The sequence below is a fragment of the Balaenoptera borealis genome, assembly GCF_965194805.1.
Source record: "Balaenoptera borealis genome assembly, chromosome: 2".
Classification (NCBI taxonomy): Eukaryota; Metazoa; Chordata; class Mammalia; order Artiodactyla; family Balaenopteridae; genus Balaenoptera; species Balaenoptera borealis.
Window position 1 is genome coordinate 126,307,455 of NC_138867.1, and position 21,089 is coordinate 126,328,543.

Sequence of the window (21,089 nt, forward strand, 5' to 3'; positions counted from 1 at the left end):
CAGAAATTTAAATGCCCAAACATGTAAAAACAACAATTTTTCAATGAGATTGAGCAGATGAAGAAGTCGTTGTTCACGGGAAACTGGTCATATTTTCATAAACAAATCCATTCAGAAATATGAAAAAAATGGATAAACGATTTCTGTGATATTATGTAGTAAGTTTGACTACTAAAGCCAAGTAACTCGAGTTACTGGCTCAGTCAACTGCTGAGATGACATAAAAATAGATTTGACTATATTAAAATCTACTTTCAAAGACTGACTCAGAAATCAACTGATAATCCTCTTATTGCTTCTCTTTAGAAAGGCTAATTGATCTATTTAATTGGGCCTGGTTGACTAATACAAACAAATACTATCAATAATACCAAAACAGGGTCCTTGATAGACATGTTGGCATTTGGGAATGCATAGTGCCCAAGAGCCTTAATGTTGAGACCAAAAGCAATGAATTTCAGTCCTGGCATTTCCATTTTATAGCTGTGTGACCTTTCTGAGTCTCATTTTCCTCATATGTAAAATGGGAATATAAAAGGACTAGCCCTAAATAGGGAAGTAAATGAGAAAATGCATGTAAAGTGCTTAACATAGTGGATGGAACATATTAAGTGTTCAAAAAATGTCTATTAATATTACTATTACTAAGTTTTAATAACAAGAGTACTAGTTGGACTCAGGCATTGTTATTTAAGCTTGCTTCCACTTTGACATTTCATACACATAAGACGTTGGGCAAAATCTCTCCTCTTCTGATCAAAGATCTGTACAGCTGAGAAATGACTGAATATTGTAACAATGAGTCTTCCCTGGTTATAAAAATCACTTGGAGTCGTTACAGAACTATAGACTTCCAGACCGTATTTGGTCTTATATAATGGAATTTTTCAAGTGGTTGTCCTGGGAATCTGTATTTTTAATAATCAGTCACACCATTGCAATAAGGTTGGTAATCACTACAGTAGATGATCATTAACTTTTTTTCAAATTTAAAAGCTTTGTTCTCTCCTTATCCTTATCAAAATTCAGCAGCTCGTACCAGGATTGAAGCTAAGACTTTTATTATTTCAGGATTTTAAACTACCGTGCTAATTAGCCACAACCTAAAATCACACATACAATTTTAAAGATGCAAGACTGTATTTATGGACTTTCTTTCGGGAACTTAGAGAGATGTAGCAGGAAAAATGAGTCACAGCAAAGAAAATGAGTTTGTCCTTGCCAGTCTAAATTTGGGCCAAGTCTTTAAAGCTGAGTATAGAAAGCAGAAGAACAATTTAGGGCTCAAAGAACAAACAACAAACCCAATCCCTTCCCTCAATTGCCTGTGACAAAGTCTTTGGGGAGGGACCAAAAGCACTGAAATTTGGAATGGCAGAGTAAGAGGAAACTTTCCAACCCAACTTCTCCAAAGTGATGCCAGAAGTGATCAAATCATTCCCACAGTAAATTAGTGACTGGGCCAAGACGGTAACATGGATCTCCAGATCCTTAGACTATTTCTCTCACCCCACCCCAACCTCCAAGAAATACTACCTCATCTCAGTCCATATCCACATATCACTTTCCAAGTTTCTACTGTTCCCTAAGAGGAGAGCACGTATAAAAGAAAATAACCAAGCCATGACTTGTTGAGATGGCCAAGAACCAAGAACAAGTATCATCCTAGGCTTGGGGATTTCCTAATTTTGCAAATCCCACTTTTTGCATATTCAGAAATTACAGTGTTTGGATTTTATGCTTTTTTTTCAGGTGTCTTCAGTCAAGGAGTTCAGGTCAGTACATAATTTTATTTATCCTTCAGACCTGAGTGGTTCTTGGCTGGTACTCCCTGACCAAAGAGGTTGTCTATGGGTAAAAGAGCAAAGAAATGGACAAGCAGGCCAGATGAAGAAAAGAGCAGAAGTACTTAGTTTTCTAACTACAATATCTTTATGAGAATACTGTTTTCAGTTTAAAAGAACCTAAACATCCACTCCCAGATTTTGTTAAAGTAAAATGAATATAAATAAAAATAGAATGAACTTGTGGTAACATTCATGCTCTTTCACTGATTTCACTGTGTGATCTTAGGCAAGTTACTCAGCTTTTCTGAGCTACAATTTCCACAGCTATAGAAAAGGGATATTATTATTTACCTCATAGAATTGGACTTAAATTACATAAACTATGTGGGAGCATTTGGTAAACTATGCATAGTTACAAAAACTATGAAAGGATTCGTTATTGATCAATAATTAACAGCTTCTGAAAGAGTTAGGACAGAGGTTATTATATTCTTTTTAGAAGTAAGGTAACCAAGAGTTGACAGAAAACTTCTTTAGTGCTTTGTACTGAGTATACACAAACTGATCAATCAAACTTAAATATAACTTGGGTTAAAAATTGGAATAGGCACAAATTATCTTTATTGTTTGGCTGATTTTTTCCAAATTAATCCACCAACATTTTTCCAGTTTTCTTGTTCTAACTATCAAAAAGGCAACAGAAACGAGGTATTTGTTCTGCCAATCACATCCCGTGTCCATACTGAACATTAATACTTGACTTGGCACTGGTTGTTGTTTGCCTTGCTGTGCCCAAGAAACCTTGGCATCAAAAGTTTCCAGACACTACTGCCAACTAATTGGAGTGGGCAAAGAAGTTGAAAAATATTTTCCAACCCTAATATACCTACTACATTGCATAAGACTTTTTTTTTTTCATATTTTAGCATCTCAGAAATTGGAATGTATCTTACAATGAAAGACACCTTACAATTAATTGCCTCTGTGAGTGTGTGTGTGCATGCACCTGTGTGTGTCTAATGCATGCACACATGTGTTTGTACTGGTATACATAATTGTACATTTTAAAATTGATTTCTTATGTTTAAATACATATGGTAGCACAGCCTATGCTAAATATCCAAACAAAGAAACATGAAAAGGACATGAGATCCAGCCAATACATTTTATATCCCATTAGGTAGTAAAATATGATTAAGACCATTACACATAGGTTTTTAAAATATGGAATTTAATCCTGATTTTCTCATTGACACAAAAGTCACTTCCCTTCTTTGGGCTCTCATTTCCCAGATTGTTAATGTTTCCCAGATTTTTAGTGGTTCCTAAAGTTCATTTAAAATAATCTATCTGCTTGCTTTAGGATCTCTGGGGATGCTTACTAAATATTAATATGTAGATCCTCAGGGACCATGCCAGGCTTACTGAATAATAATCCCAGGTGGGAGGTTTTGAATCTGCATTCTAAGAATCTAGTGCTGGGATGCACTGACTTTGGAGCGCTCAAGTATGTTGGAGACTATACAGATGAGCTCCAATTTGAAAACTTCCTGCCTGTGTAATTTGAAGGATGTCTCTTTCCCTTCTCATTGCCTTTGTTTCCACATCTCTAAAATGAAAAGTTGGATTTAATTACCTTTAAAGCCCCTTCTGGCTTAGGTATCTGAATCAGTCTGAACCAAGCATGCCTTGCGAAGACTGCTGTCTCTTTTCCATTCAAATATAAAGGGCAGGGGCTTCCCTGGTGGCGCAGTGGTTAAGAATCCACTTGCCAATGCAGGGGACATGGGTTCGAGCCCTGGTCCGGGAAGATCCCACATGCCGCGGAGCAACTAAGCCCATGCGCCACAACTACTGAGCCTGTGTTCTATAGCCCACGAGCCACAACTACTGAAGCCCACATGCCTAGAGCCCGTGCTCTGCAACAAGAGAAGCCACCACAATAATAAGCCCACGTGGGCTTCCCTGGTGGCACAGTGGTTGAGAGTCCGCCTGCCGGTGCAGGGGACACGGGTTCGAGCCCTGGTCTGGGAGGATCCCACATGCCGCGAAGCAACTGGGCCCATGAGCCACAATTACTGAGCCTGCGCGTCTGGAGCCTGTGCTCCGCAGCAGGAGAGGCCGCGATGGTGAGAGGCCCGCGCACCGCGATGAAGAGTGGCCCCCGCTTGCCACAGCTGGAGAGAGCCCTCGCACAGAAACGAAGACCCAACACAGCCAAAAATAAATAAATTAATTAATAATAATAAGCCCGCGCACCGCAACAAAGAGTAGCCCCGCTCGCCGCAACTAGAGAAAGCCCGCACGCAGCCAATGAAGACCCAACGCAGCCAAAAATAAATAAATACACAAATATAAAGGGCAAAGAGGGTACCACCTTTAGGATGACATCAAGGCTACCCCTTCTCTTCTGCATGCCTGGAACGAGGGTAACAGTCCCAAAGCCAGGCAGAAAAAGTTGAAAACTAACCTTAGAAGCATGCCTGCGCAAGTTTGATCCAGCCAAGACAAAAGGAAGAATGATTTTTTCCAACACTCAAGTCAATCATTTCATGCCAATAAGTCTCTTCATTACGAAGCATCTGATGGGAGATCACAGCTAGCACTCTAAATAAGAGATTTGTAAAAGTTTCTCATTCTTTCAAAAATATTATTTGAGCTAAACAAAAAGCATGTTCTGAGACTTTTGGAATTCATGGTCCTACAAATTCATGGTCATTTCCCTGTAAATGTAAATGACTAATATGCTACCAACTCCAAGTAGGAACATTAAATAACATAAAATAATAATAAAATAAGAATAACTTAAAAACTACAATTTACCATCACCACCCTTCATTATAGAAATTGTAGTATAATAACAAATGCTTGAAAGTCATAATCTCAGAAAAAGGATAGTCCTTTAACCTGGATAAATTTTGCTTTTAGAATCACTTACTACACTATGTTTCTTTTTCTTATTTCCCCTATCAGGCTGTGTATTTGGGAACCATATACTTAAAGAGATGTTTAAATGAATATTTCTGATTGGAATTAACAAACCTCTCAAAAACAATAATTTACAACCATTTCCTTTTATAATAACTTTGGGGATATCTAAGTTCAGTTTTATTTGTATTTTAAGATAAATATATGGTAAATTTTAATAGTAAAACAATGCTCCATGACTAGAATATGTTTGGGGCTGTTCATTTTTCCTAATTAGCTTGAATTCACTTATAATTAATATACTGACAGAATACCTACATACAATTTGGAGATGTTAACCAGCCTCTACAACTTAACTACAGAGGAAAACAAGGTCCTCCAGAAAGAGGACCTTGCTGAGTCAAGTTTACCAACAGCGGTAAAGCTATGCAGTCAACAACTCAGGACCCCTGACTCCATACTGAGTGAGCTTCCACAGCTCCATGCTACCTATAACCAGCAACAGAAAGCCATTGTGCAGTTCATGGGAAAGTGCTTTGAGCAGTATAATTGTCTAACAAATACACAACAGTGTTCACTAGCCTCATGTCTTAAACAAAGAAGTAATTAAAACAATAGTTTCAAGTAAGATAACCTGTCTCCACATGTTGAAGGAATTCTGAAACTTGAAGGAAATGGAGGAAAGGAGAGCAGAATTGAATGCATTGGCTCAGGTCAGAAATGTTGAGGGTGGGTATAGGTAGTAAATTTGGAATTAGTGAAGATGCTTAAGATAAAGAAATACATGAAACACTTGCAAGGGGATAGAAATGGTGATGTTTTAATCTGAGGGTAGGCTGAGGAATCTGAAGAATGGTGCTGTTATGAAAAATGGAAAAATTAGAATGTAAAACTAGTTTGGAGGGAAAAATAAAGAGTTATGTTTTGGTCATAAATGAATATTAAGTATGAATCAGATTGTTGACTAAAGGTGTCTTGTACATTTCTGACAAACAGAAACTGGAGTTTGAGATTTTGATGAAGACTCAAGAAAAAAAGTCTAGGATTCATTAGCATCATCTGGGAAAACATATGTTCTCAGGGAAAATCAAGTGTATAAAATTTTCTTGAAAATGAACATGAATACTCAGGAGGAAACTAGAAAAGACAATAAAAAGGATAGAGAAGAAATAGCTGGAGAACTGGAGTACTGACATATACAGAAATCAGGAAAGAGTTTTGAAAAGATGGGAGTGGTCAAGAGTAGCACATATAAAGAAATCATGAACATTTTATAAATAGCCAATGGATGTACCCTGAGAGATGTCATTTTTTTAGACCAGTTTTGGTAGTGTGGAAGGAGCGTGAAAACCGGGAAAGTAGAAGCCAAGTCAGGGAGGGGTTAGGAAAACTGGTACAATAAAGGAAGGGGCTGATTTAACCACATAGGTAGTAAAGGGAAGAAGAAATGAAGTCCTACATCCTTCACTGTTAGCAAAGATGACTAATTTGGGTAACAAAAAATGTCACTGCATTCCAAAATATTTTAGAAGGCACAGTTCTTTGAAGAACCATAAGAGGTCAGGCTGATACTAAACTCTGGCACCCAATGCCTGGAAGTAGTCTCTGAAAGCTGGACTATCTAAGGAAATAAATGGAGGCACTTGTTAAATTCAACACCAATCTAAAATTTTTTAAAAACTGTTTTAAGTAAAGTAGGGTAAGAAATAATGGGCTCAAAAATTCTAGAACGTGATACAATTTACATTATTAGTGCTTATAATAGTAATCTTACACATGACACTTGACACTTTACAAAGTGTTTTCATAGGATTTATCATTACAACAACCCTAGAAAACAGGCATTACCGGCCCCTTGTTAAAGATGAAGAAATTTAAACTCAGAACAGAGTGAACAAAATAATGCAGCTAATAAGTGGGAGAAACAGAATTCAGACTTAGGTTAGTCTAATCCCATCTTCAGGATAATCCCCTAGAATTACAGAGTATTAGGGCATTTTAAGTAGGGCGGGTAGGGGTTGTCTTTCAGCTCTCTTAGGTCTCCCAAATGCCTCATGGAGGACACTTTAAAGGAGAAAAGATAACCCTATTGTCACCCTTTGTCTAGACCTGCTTCAACTTGGACTGAGAAGCCAATTGCTTGGATTCCATTTAAAGGAGTCTAAAATGAAAATACAAAAGAGGAGAGAAAATTTAAGCAGAGGAATGACACGACACTCCAAAATCAGCCTCCTTCTTTCTGGTTCTGAGAGATGCGGGCTCTTTCTAGTCTCAACTCTGATATTCCTCTGCCTCACAAAAGGGATTTCTGGCTGGCTCTACAAAGGCATTCTTAACCTCCCCCAACCTCTGAGTCTCTCAGAGAGCAGTCCTTTTCTGCCCTCGGTCACCAAGCTAAAAATTTTCACACAGTGAGTGAAGTGGATCCTTTAGACATAAAGGAGGAAGCATTTGGGCAATAGTTCTTGTTCTCCCACCCAACTGCGGAACTAAGGACCTAGCTTTATTTAAGCTACTCCACCGGAAGAAGTCACAGCTAAATCTTGGGTTATCAAAGCTGGAGCATCATTAGAGTTTATCTAGTCTGATGGTACTTAGCATGTGCTACGAGTTACAGAGCCTTTCAGAATGTGATGAGAGATACAGTCAGGGCAGGCCTACAATGAGCAGCTTATTTTCTACACTCCTCCTCCAGGACTATTTCAAATATTCCACACTGACTTTCTACAACTCTCAGGTGACCCCATTTGATCCTTATAAAAACCCTGGGAATGAGACATGGCAGCTGTGTTTTCTGGTTCTGGGGTTTTAATTTTTTGGTTAAGAAAATTGAGGCGCAGATATTGAGTACTTTGTCCAAGATAACACAACTGGCCAATGGCAAAGGGCAGAACAAGTTCTATAATATGATTCCTGAGCTTACTTCAGGGATCATGAAAGGCCACTGCAATTTACAGGTATGTAGGTTTGTATCTATGCTAAGGAGGTTTGTTCGTATACCGTTTGGTTGATTAGGTTTTATTCGCCGAAATCCTTTGCTTTTCCTAGTCTCATTCCCACGGGGCAGTGGAAGGGGCAAGTGGGTTTGGGGAGGCGGCTGGGTTCTAGAAATTCTCAAAGAGAAGACCCTCCCCAAGTGCCACTTCCATATCTGCTTTCTAAAGGACAAAAGGCGCTGCATCATAAGATGAGAGGGCCGGCTGCCAGGGAAAGGTGGCTTAAGGAGGCGTCTCTTTCATGTAAGAGACTTTCTTTTTTTCTTTTCCTTACCTGCCCTGAGAGGCCACCTCCGGTATCTTCCCCATAAGCGTCTTTGCCGTAAACATCTTTGCCCCGGGTGTTTTAGCCTTGGGTAACTAATTAGCCGTAAGGCAATTTTGCCGTAAAAGATAAACAGGTTGATCGTTCGGGTTGATGATTCGGTTTCCACTGGTAGACAGTTTGGTTTCATTTATCCATTGATTCAGTACTCCAATTTTTATATTACATAAATCTTAGCCCTCATAATAGTCTAGACAGTGAGGAGCACACTGGCAGTCTTAAAATAGTGGATGATAAAAACTACACATATGGGCTTGATAGAAAACATGGTGATGATACTTACTTGACAATATACCAGGAACAAACAACAGTGTAGAAGCTTTTACAAGGCAATTCAAAGCTTAGTTGCAAATGTGCATCTTAGTATTTGGAAAACAATACCTCTGTTAATGAAGGCAGAAATTTTAGCAAACAAGAAACAATGCGATGCCAAACGAGGAGACGAATCAAGCAAAAAAAGATATAATACTATGAAAAAAAAAAAAGATATAATACTATGAACTAAAGACGTTGATGGCAAATGCTTAGGTACAACCCACAAAATTAAATTAGGTATTTGTGCAATATGGCCCTGAATTTGCACACATTTTAAATGAATTCAAACATGCTGTATTTTGCAATAAAGTCTTTTTAATTTTGCTATGAAAAATAAATTCCATTATATCCTCATTAATGTCCCTCTTTTATTTTTAGTAATTTTACCTTTTACAGCAAAATTGCCTTACGGTCAACTAGCTATCAGTGAAAGTGTTTGTGGCAAGAATGCTTGTGGCAAAGATGCTTACAGAAAAGAAGTTTATCGTGAAAATATTTACCTAGAACCTGTAGAGACACACATATCTCTGACTGAGATGCCCTTTTCTCAGCTTCCACATTGCCTGTATTTGTCCCACTACGGCATTTACGACACGCTGTGCTGAAATTATCTGTCCCTCTGTTTCCCTAATGCAAATAAGATGGTGAGCTTATTGAGATATTTATAACCACTTCCTCTTTGTATCACTAGCACCCAGAACTGTGTTTTCAAAATACTATCAATAATTACCCATTAGCTCTTTGTGAATTAAAGGAAAATACCTATGATGGTTCTGTGGTTTAAAGAATTTTCTTGACTCAAGCACACAATTGCAAATGTGTATATTAATGACATAAATACAAAATGCATTAGCTTTTGGAAAAAAATACATTCTATGGTTTATAATATCCTAAAGATTTTCCAGCTTTTATTTTCTATTTGGAGACCTAAAGAAAAGATTACTCTCCTGGAAGTGGTATGAGAGGATGGAGTTATCTGTAAGAGCAGAGGAGAAAGTGGGCCTGTAGGTAGGACTGTAAGAAGCCTAGGTGTCTCCTATCTGACCGCGTGCTCAGAAAATCTCTGGTTAGCACCATACTACCCAATCTTAATAGTACAAGATGCCAAATTTCAACAAAAAGTGTATATTTAAGAGTCTCAGTTACCTTAAATCTGATATATGTGATAACATTTTTAAACTCAGTTGTATAGCTCTTTTGCTGGGCATTTTCTCATGCAAACCTTCAGAGGGCTTTATCAGTATATAATGGTTTGCTAATACTTTAAACAAATGGTTCCTCTTACCTATGCCCATACAGTCCCCTAGTAAGGTATTTTAATAACGCCTACGTGGCCTGACTATAAGCACGGTCAAGGGTATACCATGACAGTTGGTCTTTATTTCTCTCTATGAGGATGTGTTGGAAATCAACCATAGTATATACTGCTGGAAATTCTGGGTCAGCTATGAGGAGTATGTGCAAGCACTGGTCTCAATGCTTCTGGTTGTGTGGCCCTAGTAAGCCACTTAATTTCCTGAGGATCAATTATACATATTGGCTAGGGCTTCCCTGGTGGCACAGTGGTTAGGAATCCGCCTGCCAATGCAGGGGACATGGGTTCGAGCCCTGGTCCGGGAAGATCCCACATTGCCGCGGAGCAACTGGGCCTGTGCGTCACAACTACTGAGCCTGTGCTCTAGAGCCCACAAGCCACAACTGCTGAGTCCACGTGCCACAACTACTGAGGCCTGCGCACCTAGAGCCCTTGCTCCGCAACAAGAGAAGCCACCGCAGTGAGAAGCCCATGCACCGCAACGAAGGGTAGCCCCAACTCGCTGCAACTAGAGAAAGGCTGTGTGCAGCAACGAAGACCCAATGCAGCCAAAAATAAATAATAAATAAATAATTTCTTTAAAAAATTATACATATTAGCTAGTATGTATAATATTGTTCAGTGTGCATCTCAGGGTTATTGTGAGACCACTGAGTTGATCCATATGAGAATAGTTTGGAGATTATGAAGCAATTAATAAACATAAGACAGTATTATTTTAATGGAACTGTGATGGGGTAAAGTATGGTCCCTCTATTCATGTTTAAATGTCACTTCATTCAACATAGCTGCCATCTGAAGGAGTTAAGTTCTACCTACTGCATATTGCCTGTACCCTGGAATAAAATGGCTCAAATATTATTTGCACGCCAGATATTGACTCAATTGACACTGAATTGAAAAGGATCTTAAAACTTCAGACTACTTCTGAGAGACCACTAGAACCGAGGGGATATATTAGTAGCATAAGCTCTATCATTCCTTCTATAGAGCCCTTGATGATATTAATCAGTCATAGCGTGTGTTCTCACCAAGGCCTGATGCAACCTCAGAATCCTTCAAAACAGAGCAGTTTAGGGCAGCCATTACTCAGTTATTGTAGTAGGCACAAAAGTTCAAATTCTACAAACAGACTCTGGGACAGAGTAAATTAACATAATGACATTGGAATTTTGTTTTCAAGAGTTAATAAATGGATGTAGCAGCCACAGGGAAAACTAACAAGCTAACAGATAACATCTGGGAGCTCCTAGCAGTGATCTTGAAAGCAATGCAGAAGGAGTGCTACTGGAGTTACATTAATACAGTTTTAAAAAAATCATGCCATTTAAAGACCAAAATCTACTCTCAGTTGGAACAATTTAGTGTTGGAGCAAAAAGTCATACCTATAGCATTTGCCTTACTTCTTCTGTAAAAAGTAAACATCTGCCTTACATCATTATCTTACTCCTGAATACAATAATTATAGCCATGTATTTCCTATTTCTTAAAAAGTCTTAATTATGTTTAATATACTCTAGTTAGAAAAGGAAAGTGATTTTCTATTTCAGGAAACTTTACATCACAACTACATACAATACTATAGATAATTCTAAGTTTGCTGTCCAAAGCTTCTGTTCTGAGGGACAGTCCCTTAGATAGAATGCACTAATATCAATGTCAGTGTGTTTACTTTGCTAGATTGACTGTGGTGAGTTCCAGGACCTCAAGGTCCACTGCACTCGAGAATCTAATCCCCACTGTGGTTCTGATGGCCGGACATATGGCAATAAATGTACCTTCTGTAAGGCAGTGGTGTAAGTATCATACTCACCAAAACTTCCTTGCAAACACAAACTTCCAGAATAAGACTATGACACTTTCCTTGAGATATTCTAGAAAGTTCTACTCATACCCACCCATAGAAACTGAAGAAATAAGCTTCAGGCAAATGGGTTGAAAACATATGGGTCTGTGACACAAATGAACTTATCTATGAAACAGAAATAGAATCACAGACATAGAGAATAGACTGGTGGTTGCCAAGGGGGAGGGGGTGGGAGAGGTTTGGATTGGGAGTTTGGGATTAGCACATGCAAACTAGTATATACAGAATGGATAAACAACAAGGTCCTACTGTATAGCACAGGGAACTCTAGTCAATATCCTGTGATAAACTATAATGAGAAAGAATATGAAAAAGAATGTATGTATATGTATAACTGAGTCGCTTTGCTGTACAGCAGTAATTAACACAACACTGTAAATCAACTACACTTCAATTTAAAAATTAAAAAAAAAAGAAAACATATGGGTCAAAAACAAACCAAAAAAAATTATCTAAATTATTTGAAAACATAAATAGTTAGTTTACTTTGTTATTATTAAATTTGACTCAGGAAAATTATTTTAAAAATTTATACATCTTTAAGAATTTTGACACAGTTTCTTATTTTTTCCTTTATTTCTAATTAAAATTTCAATAATTTTCATTCAGTTATGTTTGTTGTTATTATTAATAATTTTGGAAAAGATGAAAGAAATTTTTTAAAGTGCAGTCAAGCTTGAAAATTCATCAAAATCAAAAACATGAAAAACTTGTGAGAAAATTTATCAAAAAAAAATTACTTTATCCAAATTACTTTCAGACATTTTATTTTATCACAAATTATATGTTGCTAAGGCACCAAGTCCCATTCATTCTTCTCTTTTAGTCTGATGAAAAGAGCCTTTTAATAAAGAATAGAGGAGAGGATTATCCCTTATTATCCAGACATTCAAACTTTACAGATAGTATACTAGAAAGATCCTATCAAGGGCCAATATTTACTGAATTTACATGTTTATAGGAAAGAACAGGTGCTGTAGATTTTAGCCAATTGACTGTGAGATTCCTGATTAAATATAATTTATAATTAATAAAAATTTATTCAATCAGTCAATCAATCTTTTGGTCTGATTGCTCTAAAAGCAAGGGGGTTTAACCCAGATAAAAGTTACCTCACTTCCTCTAACACTGTCACCATTTTCTTGTATTAGAGTTTCTTCTACGAATGCCTTAATTTCCCTTAATTTAGCCATAAAATTCCTAGACACAGGGATTATATAAATCCCTATCAATAATAACAGGGCTAAGCACATAGAATGATATAAATAAATATTGAATCAATGCATAGTACATTTGTGCCTATGTTTCTATATAACATATCTGAAAAATCAATACCAAAATCTTCCCAGGAAAAGTGCAGTAGGGTAAGGTGAGATTTGATTTAATGGTCCCATATTGCTGAGAAGGCCTGAATATATGTCTGCTATAAAATGCCAAATGTCTGAATATTTGGTTCAACTTCTTACATCTTCTATCAGGTTAGAACTATGACAGTATAGTCTCCTTGCCATTATATCTCCTGTCACTTTTACCTTTTCTAGTTGTATACATATTTATTCTCAGATAATGAACAGTTAAAACCAAAAAGTCTAAACCCTAGTAAAACGCTGAAGTTTGTTAAGATTCAGGCTTTCTGCAATTAGGCAATGTTACCTCTGAGTGCATTTAAATAACCCCTGCCTAATCATAGACATGGATACCTGTAAAGCAAATGATTACATGGACTATGGCAGAGTTAAACCTTTTTCCAACCTCTGTGAGGGATACTAATGATATTGCACTGAGCATACATTTGTCTTTCTTTTTTGTAGGAAAAGTGGTGGGAAGCTCTACCTAAAGCACCATGGAAAATGCTGAATCAGAACCAGCGTTTTCTGCTGACTTGCCAGCTCCCTCATCCTTCTTTTCTTGCCTCTGCTCTTACTTTTCTCTAGTGAATCCCTTCAATTTATAAAGACACACTTTCTACTCTACCTTGAGCTTCGGGAGTTCAATATATATTTCCCTTGATTTGCTTGTCAATAAAGTAAATTCTGTAGAAGTACTGTTTGTGTTTTTACTTTGTGATCAAGAAAACATACAGATACAATATGGAATATTGACCTGGCGTAAACCTGGATAAAAAGACCTGTTTTTCTGATCAAAATCAACCATGCAGTCACTGTGGGATCTTAGGAAAATCCCTTCTCCCTCTCTTATTCTTGGAATTTCAATGTGAATAATGAAAGATTTTTAACAAAATGACCATATGTTTATAATTATTTTACAATATCTACCATTTAAGTCTTAGATCATGAATTATAGTTTCTTCCCAGTTTCAGGAAGAGTATTTTATATAAAAATAAAACATTTATCCTCTCTGGACCATAGTTTTCTTATCTCTATGGAATGATGGATTACATTACTATGTAATAGACATTATATAAAGACACGCTTTATTTGGTTTCCCAGCAACATCGAAGGGTCTAACAGTTAGAAAGAAGGGAATATATATTCTATGAATAATGAATAGATGCAAAGTTTCTAAAAGTGTGCACATTAAAGAATGTAGTTAATTGATTTTAATCATGGAATGAGAGAACTGGATGAAATGTGAGAAATCTTAAGGCCCAGAGAAAACTTACTTATACTGCCAAAGAAAAAAGCTCCAGTTAGTAGAAAAGTCAAGGTTAAAACATAGCTCTTTTGATAATTAGCTCAGTCTCCACGTAGCTGGCTCAATCCTAGATAAACAAGTTGAATATACAAATATCTCATTCTTAGCCATCCAGTTGGAAGTATTGAAAAATCTCCCTTTGAGTACTCTAATTCAGTAAAGCATGTATTTACAAATAACATCTTCCTGGGTGAACTCACACAGAAGACCTCTCTAGATACATTTTCTAGGTGATCATCCTTCTGCCAGCAAACATTTACTGGGTGCCTACTCTGAAGTAGGCTCTGTTCTCCGTGCTTAGAACACAGTGACGGACAGGGGTGAGAAAGGAAAATAAAATCCCTATCTTAATGAAGTTTACATTCCAGGAAGGGGAAATAGACCAGAAAAACCCCATAATAATAACATAGTAATACTTAAGGCCAATTGCAATTCTAAGTCAGATGGTTAGAAGAGTCCTAATTAGGAAGACATGGAGATGAGGGAGTTAGCCAAAAAACTTCTTGTAGAACAGCAAATGAAGAAGCTAGAACACAGTCCTTAAGGCTGAAGCACACCTGATTTGTTCAAGGTTCAGCAAGGAAGCCATGGTGATTGAAGAGGAGTGAGTGTGTGGGCAAATTACGGGTGATAAGGTCAGAGAGGCATGAGTCCAAATCATGAAAGATTTTGTAGTCATTGTTAAGATTTTTTCTTTTATTCTTATGTATAAAAGTGTGTTAACTACAGATATTAAGATCATGTTTCTGTTTGTAAAATCTCAATTATATTTTATGCACATAGATATTACTCTTTATGTATATAATTGAAGAGGGCCTAACCAAACTGGGGGATGCATTTGATATTTAGGTAAAGAGCCTGGGAGTAGATTAGGTTGTGCTAGGGAAAATAAATATCTTCTCCTCTGTCAACTGTGGCATTTGTACTCTTCCATGCTTAAAGGTTATTCCCCTTGCTGAAGAAAAATAACCACATAATACATAATTAGGATAAGGTGATTCTAAGAGGGTGGATCTTTGAATTGTACTGACCAGAATGTGAGTCATGACTCTGACATAAGGTATGTGTTTTTGAACACGTCATCTGACTTCTTTGTATTGTGATTTACTCATCTGTAAAATGGGGATACTAGTCTTTACCTCCTAAATGTACTGTGAAAATTAAGAAAATGATGCATGTAAGCACTTAGTCTCTGATATGTAACAAGAGCTGAAACATCAGTAACTTTTATTATTATATTCTGTCCTCAATTTCAGCATTATATTGTCTTTATAAAGCACTAGTCAGGACATCTATGCTCTTTTTCTCAGTATTTACATAGTTTTAAAAATGTCTATCTTCTGTTCATTTAACATTTTTGAAAATTCACATGAGGTGTTTTTTTTCTGTCAATTTTATCTGTGTACTAAATTCCCTGCTCATTAGAGAAATTAAGCCCTTTTCTCCTCTTTAGTTTCTACTCCCTGAAGTTATTTAGCTACTCGAACATCAACACGTAGAGTACTGTGTGTATTTTGATAACTGACTCACTTCACATTTTTGGAAGTACTACCTCTCTACGGGGCTCAATCCTCCTTTCTCCTATTGGAACTTTCACCTCCAGCCAGGCCAGATTCCTGTCAGCTGTCCACACAAAAATTACATTTCTACCACTTCGACTTCTCCTGCCTGAAATGCCTCTTGTGCCACCTTCTGTCACTCTGCCTGCCTTTCTCCCTCATACAAATCTCGTATCTACATCTTAAGACTACTATTTATTTGCAGGTTTATTTCCAGTGCCATAATTGAGTAAGTGAGCAAAATACTATCTCTTGTGTAGTTCTGAGCTAGTCTTTGGGTATGAAAGGGAAGCATATAAAAAGCAAACCACAGAAGACCAGCAATCATATGCTTCTTAGAAAGAAGAAGCAAGTCATATATAAAAATCAACACTCAAAATACAGGAGTTTGGGTTCAAGGATTTATACATTTGTCAAACCTCAGTGAATGTATACTAAAGATTTATGCATATCATAGTTTGCGAATTTTACATCAAAAGAAAAGGGTGTAAACATGTAGTGTAGTCTTAGCTATAACATGCATAGTGAAGTTCTCAGAGGGAAGGGTACTGATATCTGCAATTTACTTTGAATTGCATCAAAGATGGATTAATGAATAGATAAATGGATCAATATGGGATGAAACAAGTATAGTAAAATACTAATGGTTCAATCTAGAAGGTGGGTTTATAGGGGTTCACTGTAAAATTATTTTAACATGGTTGTATGTTTAAAACTTTTCCTTAAAAGTGTTTTTTTAATGATTTTTAAAAACACACAAACTCTGCCAACAGGAGCAGATACTGATAATTCTGTTTATGTTCCTCATTGTTGTGATATCCAGGAAGGAACACAATGTTTCAAGTATAGTTTGTACTCTTCAAAGCATAAAAAAACCAATTTATTTGATCTGAACACCCATATCTATCATTATACCTTCAGATGACAATGGGAACATTGTCAAAACTGGGTCATAATAAACTTACAACCACTAACTATCCTTAGGCATGTTTTTTTTTTTTTTTTTCCACACCAACTGTTGCCAAGTCACGTCCTTCTCAGCTCTTCTCCATTTACTGGTTTTTTGGAGTGAAATTCCTTGCAAATATGACATGGTGTGTCAGTGATTAGGCTTAAGTGAAGGGGGCTTGTCTGGGGGTTTTTCTGTGCCAATGTAAAGTTTCTAGAAGTGGACACACACAAACTCACACACACACACACACTCTAAAATGAAAAGGGGAACAAGAGGGGAAAAAAAGGCTAGAGAAAATAGTAACTAAGATAAAGTCTGAAATAATTCACCACTAATAAGTTTAACCAACTATATACTATTTCCCATGGTCACAGTGATAAGCCCACAAACATTATCACATTAAAATTTAGCAATAGTTGTGAAGTTATAGTCCCATTTTATAAAAGAGAAGCCTGAGGTAGAGAGATATAAATGATTTGGCCATGATCCTATAGTCAGTGTGTTTCAGAATCTGGATTTACTCAACATGGTTACGCCAACCCCATGTTCCTAAACTACCTTTCACATAATCATAGTAATTTGAGTGACTTGGATATAAGTGTTAAATTAGAGGGATTGTATCGTATATATTTGGAGACATCAGAAATGGAAGTAGTCATAATTCAACAAAGGCTTAAGCAAATATGTAAAGAATGTGGCATACATCTTCCAGAATTCCTAATATGTGAACAATTATGTTAATTTTGTGATGGGCCTACAGCTCTAGCCTGAGAAGGCCTGGTTCAAAAGGGCTACTAACCCTAAAATAGGCATTTAGTGAAATGTTCCCTGTCTCTCTCAAACTTTCCTTTCTTCTTTCCCAGTGCTGGTATTTGTGACTTTACAGAATTTTGGCTCATTACAGTTCTGCAGTTTGACTTAAGGGAAAATAAGCTAACAGATTTTTCCTTCTTTAGTTTGAAAAGATTTAGACCTAAACTAACAAAAAAATGTGTCCTTGTAGGCCAAGTTTACCTCACTACAGCTACACTTTAGATTTGATAAGATGTGTCTACTAAAGGAATGAACATAAGAAAGCACAATTCCATAAGTTTTGGTATATTGTGTTCCCAATTTCATTTGTCTCAAGTTTTCCCCCCTTTTGACTTCTCCTTTGACCCATTGGTTTTGGGGGAATGTGTGGTTTAATTTCCACATATTTGTGAGGTTTCCAGTTTTCCTCCTATTGATTTCCACTTCAGTACTATTGTGATTGGAAAAGATATTTGATATGATTTCAATTTTTTTAAGTTTGTTAAGACTTTTTGTGTGGCCTAACATATGACCTATGCTGGAGAATGTTCTTGGTGCACTTGAGAAGAATGCGTATTCTGCTGTTGTTGGATGGAATGTTCTGTTTCATCTGGTCCATCTCGTAGATCCATCTGGTGTACACTGTAGTTCAAATCAAATGTTTCTTATTGATTTTCTGACTGGATGATATTTTGTTGAAAGTAGGATACTGAAGTCCTCTACTATTATTATACTGCTCTCTATTTCTCCTTACAGTTCTGCTAAAATTTGCTTTATATATTTAGATGCTCCAATGTTGGGTGCATATATATTTACAATTGTTATATCCTCTTGATGAATTGACCCCTTTATCATTAAATAATGACCTTCTTTATCTCTTGTTAAAACCTTAATGAAAGATATTGAAGAAGACACAAATAAGTGGAAAGATATCCTGTGTTCATGGACTGGAAGAATTAATATTGTTAAAATGTCCATACTACGCAAACTATTCTACAGATTCAATGCACTCTCTATAAAAATTCCAATGGCATTTTTTACAGAAATAGAAAAATTAATCCTAAAATTCATATGGAACCACAAAAGACCCTGAAGGGTTAGAGCAATCTTGAGAAAGAACAAAGCTATAGACACCACACTACCAGATTTCAAATTTTATTATAAAGCTATAGTAATCAAAGTGGTATGGTACTGGCATAAAAATGGACACATATAGACCAATGAAACAGAATAGAGAACGCAGAAATAAACTCACATGTATATGATCAACTAATCTTCAACAAAGGCACCAAGAATACACAATGGTAAAGGATAGTCTCTTCAATAAATGGTATTGGGAAAACTGGATATCCACATGCAAAAGAATGAAATTGGACACTCATCTAATACCATATACAAAAATCAAGTTGACATGGATTAAAGACTTAAAAACAGTACCCAAAGTTTTGAAACTCCTAAAACAAAAATAGGGAAAAATCTCCTTGACGTTGGCCTTGACAATGATATTTTGGATATGACACCAAAAGCACAGGCAACAAAAGCAAAACTAAACAAGTAGGACTACATCACAGTAAAAAAAAAAAAAGTTAACAAAAGTGAAAAGGTAATCCATAGAATGGTAGAAAATATTTGTAAATCATATATCTGATAAGAGGTTAATATCTAAAATATATAAGGAGGGCTTCCATGGTAGCACAGTGGTTAAGAATCCACCTGCCAATGCAGAGGACACAGATTCGAGCCCTGGTCCAGGAAGATTCCACATGCCGCGGAGCAACTAAGCCCATGAGCCACAACTACTGAGCCTGCGCTCTAGAGCCCACGAGCCACAACTAATGAAGCCCGCGTGCCACAACTACTGAGGCCTGCGCGCCTAGAGCCCTTGCTCCACAACAAGAGAAGCCACCGCAATAAGAAGCCTGTGCACCGCGACGAAGAGTAGCCCCTGCTCGCCACAACTAGAGAAAGCCCATGCACAGCAATGAAGACCCAATGCAGCCAAAAATAAATAAATAAATTTATTTTTAAAAATTAAAAAAATAATAAAATAAAATATATAAGGAACTCATATAACTAAAAAAAAAATCTGATTAAATAATGGGTAGAAGAACTGAACAGACATTTCTCCAAAGAAGACATACAAATGGCCAGCAGGTACATGAAAAGTGCTCAACATCACTAACCATCTTAAAAAATGCAAATCAAAACCACAGTGAGCTATCACCTCACACGGTTAGGATGGCCGTCATGAAAAATTCAAAAGGGAACAACACTCTGACATAAATCACAGCAATATCTTTTTTGATCCATCTCCTACAGTAATGGAAATTTAAAAAATAAACAAAGGGGACCTAACTAAGCTCAAAATCTTTTGCACAGCACAAGAAACCATAAACAAAACAAAAAGACAACCCACAGAATGGGAGAAAATATTTGCAAATGATGCGACCAACAAGGATTAATTTCCAAAATTTAGAAACAGCTCATGTAGCTCAATATAAAAAAAAACAAACAAACCAATCAAAAAATGGGCAGAAGACCTAAATAGACATTTCTTCAAAGAAGACATACAGATAGCCAAGAGGCACAAGAAAACATGCTCAGTATTGCTAATTATTAGAGAAATGCAAATTGCAATAACCAAAACATGGAAACAACCTAAATGTTCATTGACAGATGAATGGATAAAGATGTGGTACATAAATACAATGGAGTACTACCCAGCCATTAAAAAGAATGAAACAATGCCATTTGCAGCAACATGGATGGACCTGGAGATTATCATACTAAGTGAAGTAAATCAGACAGAGAAAGACAAATATCATATGATATCACTTATATGCAGTAGCTAAAAACAAAAATGATACAGATGAACTTATTTACAAAATGGAAAGAGACTCACAGCCTTAAAAAACAAACTTAAGGTTACCAAAGGGGAAAGGTGAGGGGGAGGGATAAATTGAGAGTTTGGGATTGACATATGCATACTACTATATTTAAAATAGATAACCAACAAGGACCTACTGTACAGCACAGGGAACTCTGCTCAATATTCTGTAATAACCTAAATGGGAAAAGAATTTGAAAAAGAATAGATACATGTATATGTATAACTGAATCACTTTGCTGTACATCTGAAACTAGCACAACGTTGTAAATCAACTATAGTCCAATATAAAATAAAAAGTTTTCTTAAAAAAAGGGAACAAGTGTTGGCAAAAAGGGAAACTTGTACACCGTTGGTGAGATTATAAATTGGTACAGTCATTATGGAAAACAGCAAGGAAATTCCTCAAAAAATTAAAAATAGAACTACTGTGTGGTTCAGCCACCCCACTTCTGCGTATATATCCTAAGGAAATGAATTTGGATCTCAAGAGATATCTGTGCTCCCATGTTCATTGCAGTATTATTCAGTATAGCCAAGATATGGAAACAACTTAAGTGGCCATTGACAGATAAATAGATAAAGAAATTTTGGTATATATTGTTAAAAGATAAACTGAGGCACATTAAAATTTACAAGAGTTTATTTGGGCAAACATCCATTCAAATCAGCCAGTGCCAAACTCAAAGTGGTTAGGAGTGCTCTGCTG

The 21,089-nt window shown here is 36.6% G+C and overlaps 1 protein-coding gene across 2 annotated transcripts in view; it reads left to right on the forward strand.

Annotated features, from left to right (window-relative positions):
• Positions 1-20,679, forward strand: part of LOC309624571 (serine protease inhibitor Kazal-type 6-like) — a 35,151-nt gene extending 14,472 nt beyond the window's left edge. For both annotated transcript variants that reach the window (XM_082382820.1, XM_082382821.1), the window contains 3 exons: positions 1,753-1,775; positions 11,348-11,463; positions 13,346-20,679. In XM_082382820.1, coding sequence (XP_082238946.1) covers positions 1,753-1,775; positions 11,348-11,463; positions 13,346-13,391 — 185 coding nt within the window. In that variant the 3' untranslated portion in view covers positions 13,392-20,679. The remainder of the gene's footprint in view (positions 1-1,752; positions 1,776-11,347; positions 11,464-13,345) is intronic.
• Positions 20,680-21,089: the final 410 nt, after the last annotated feature.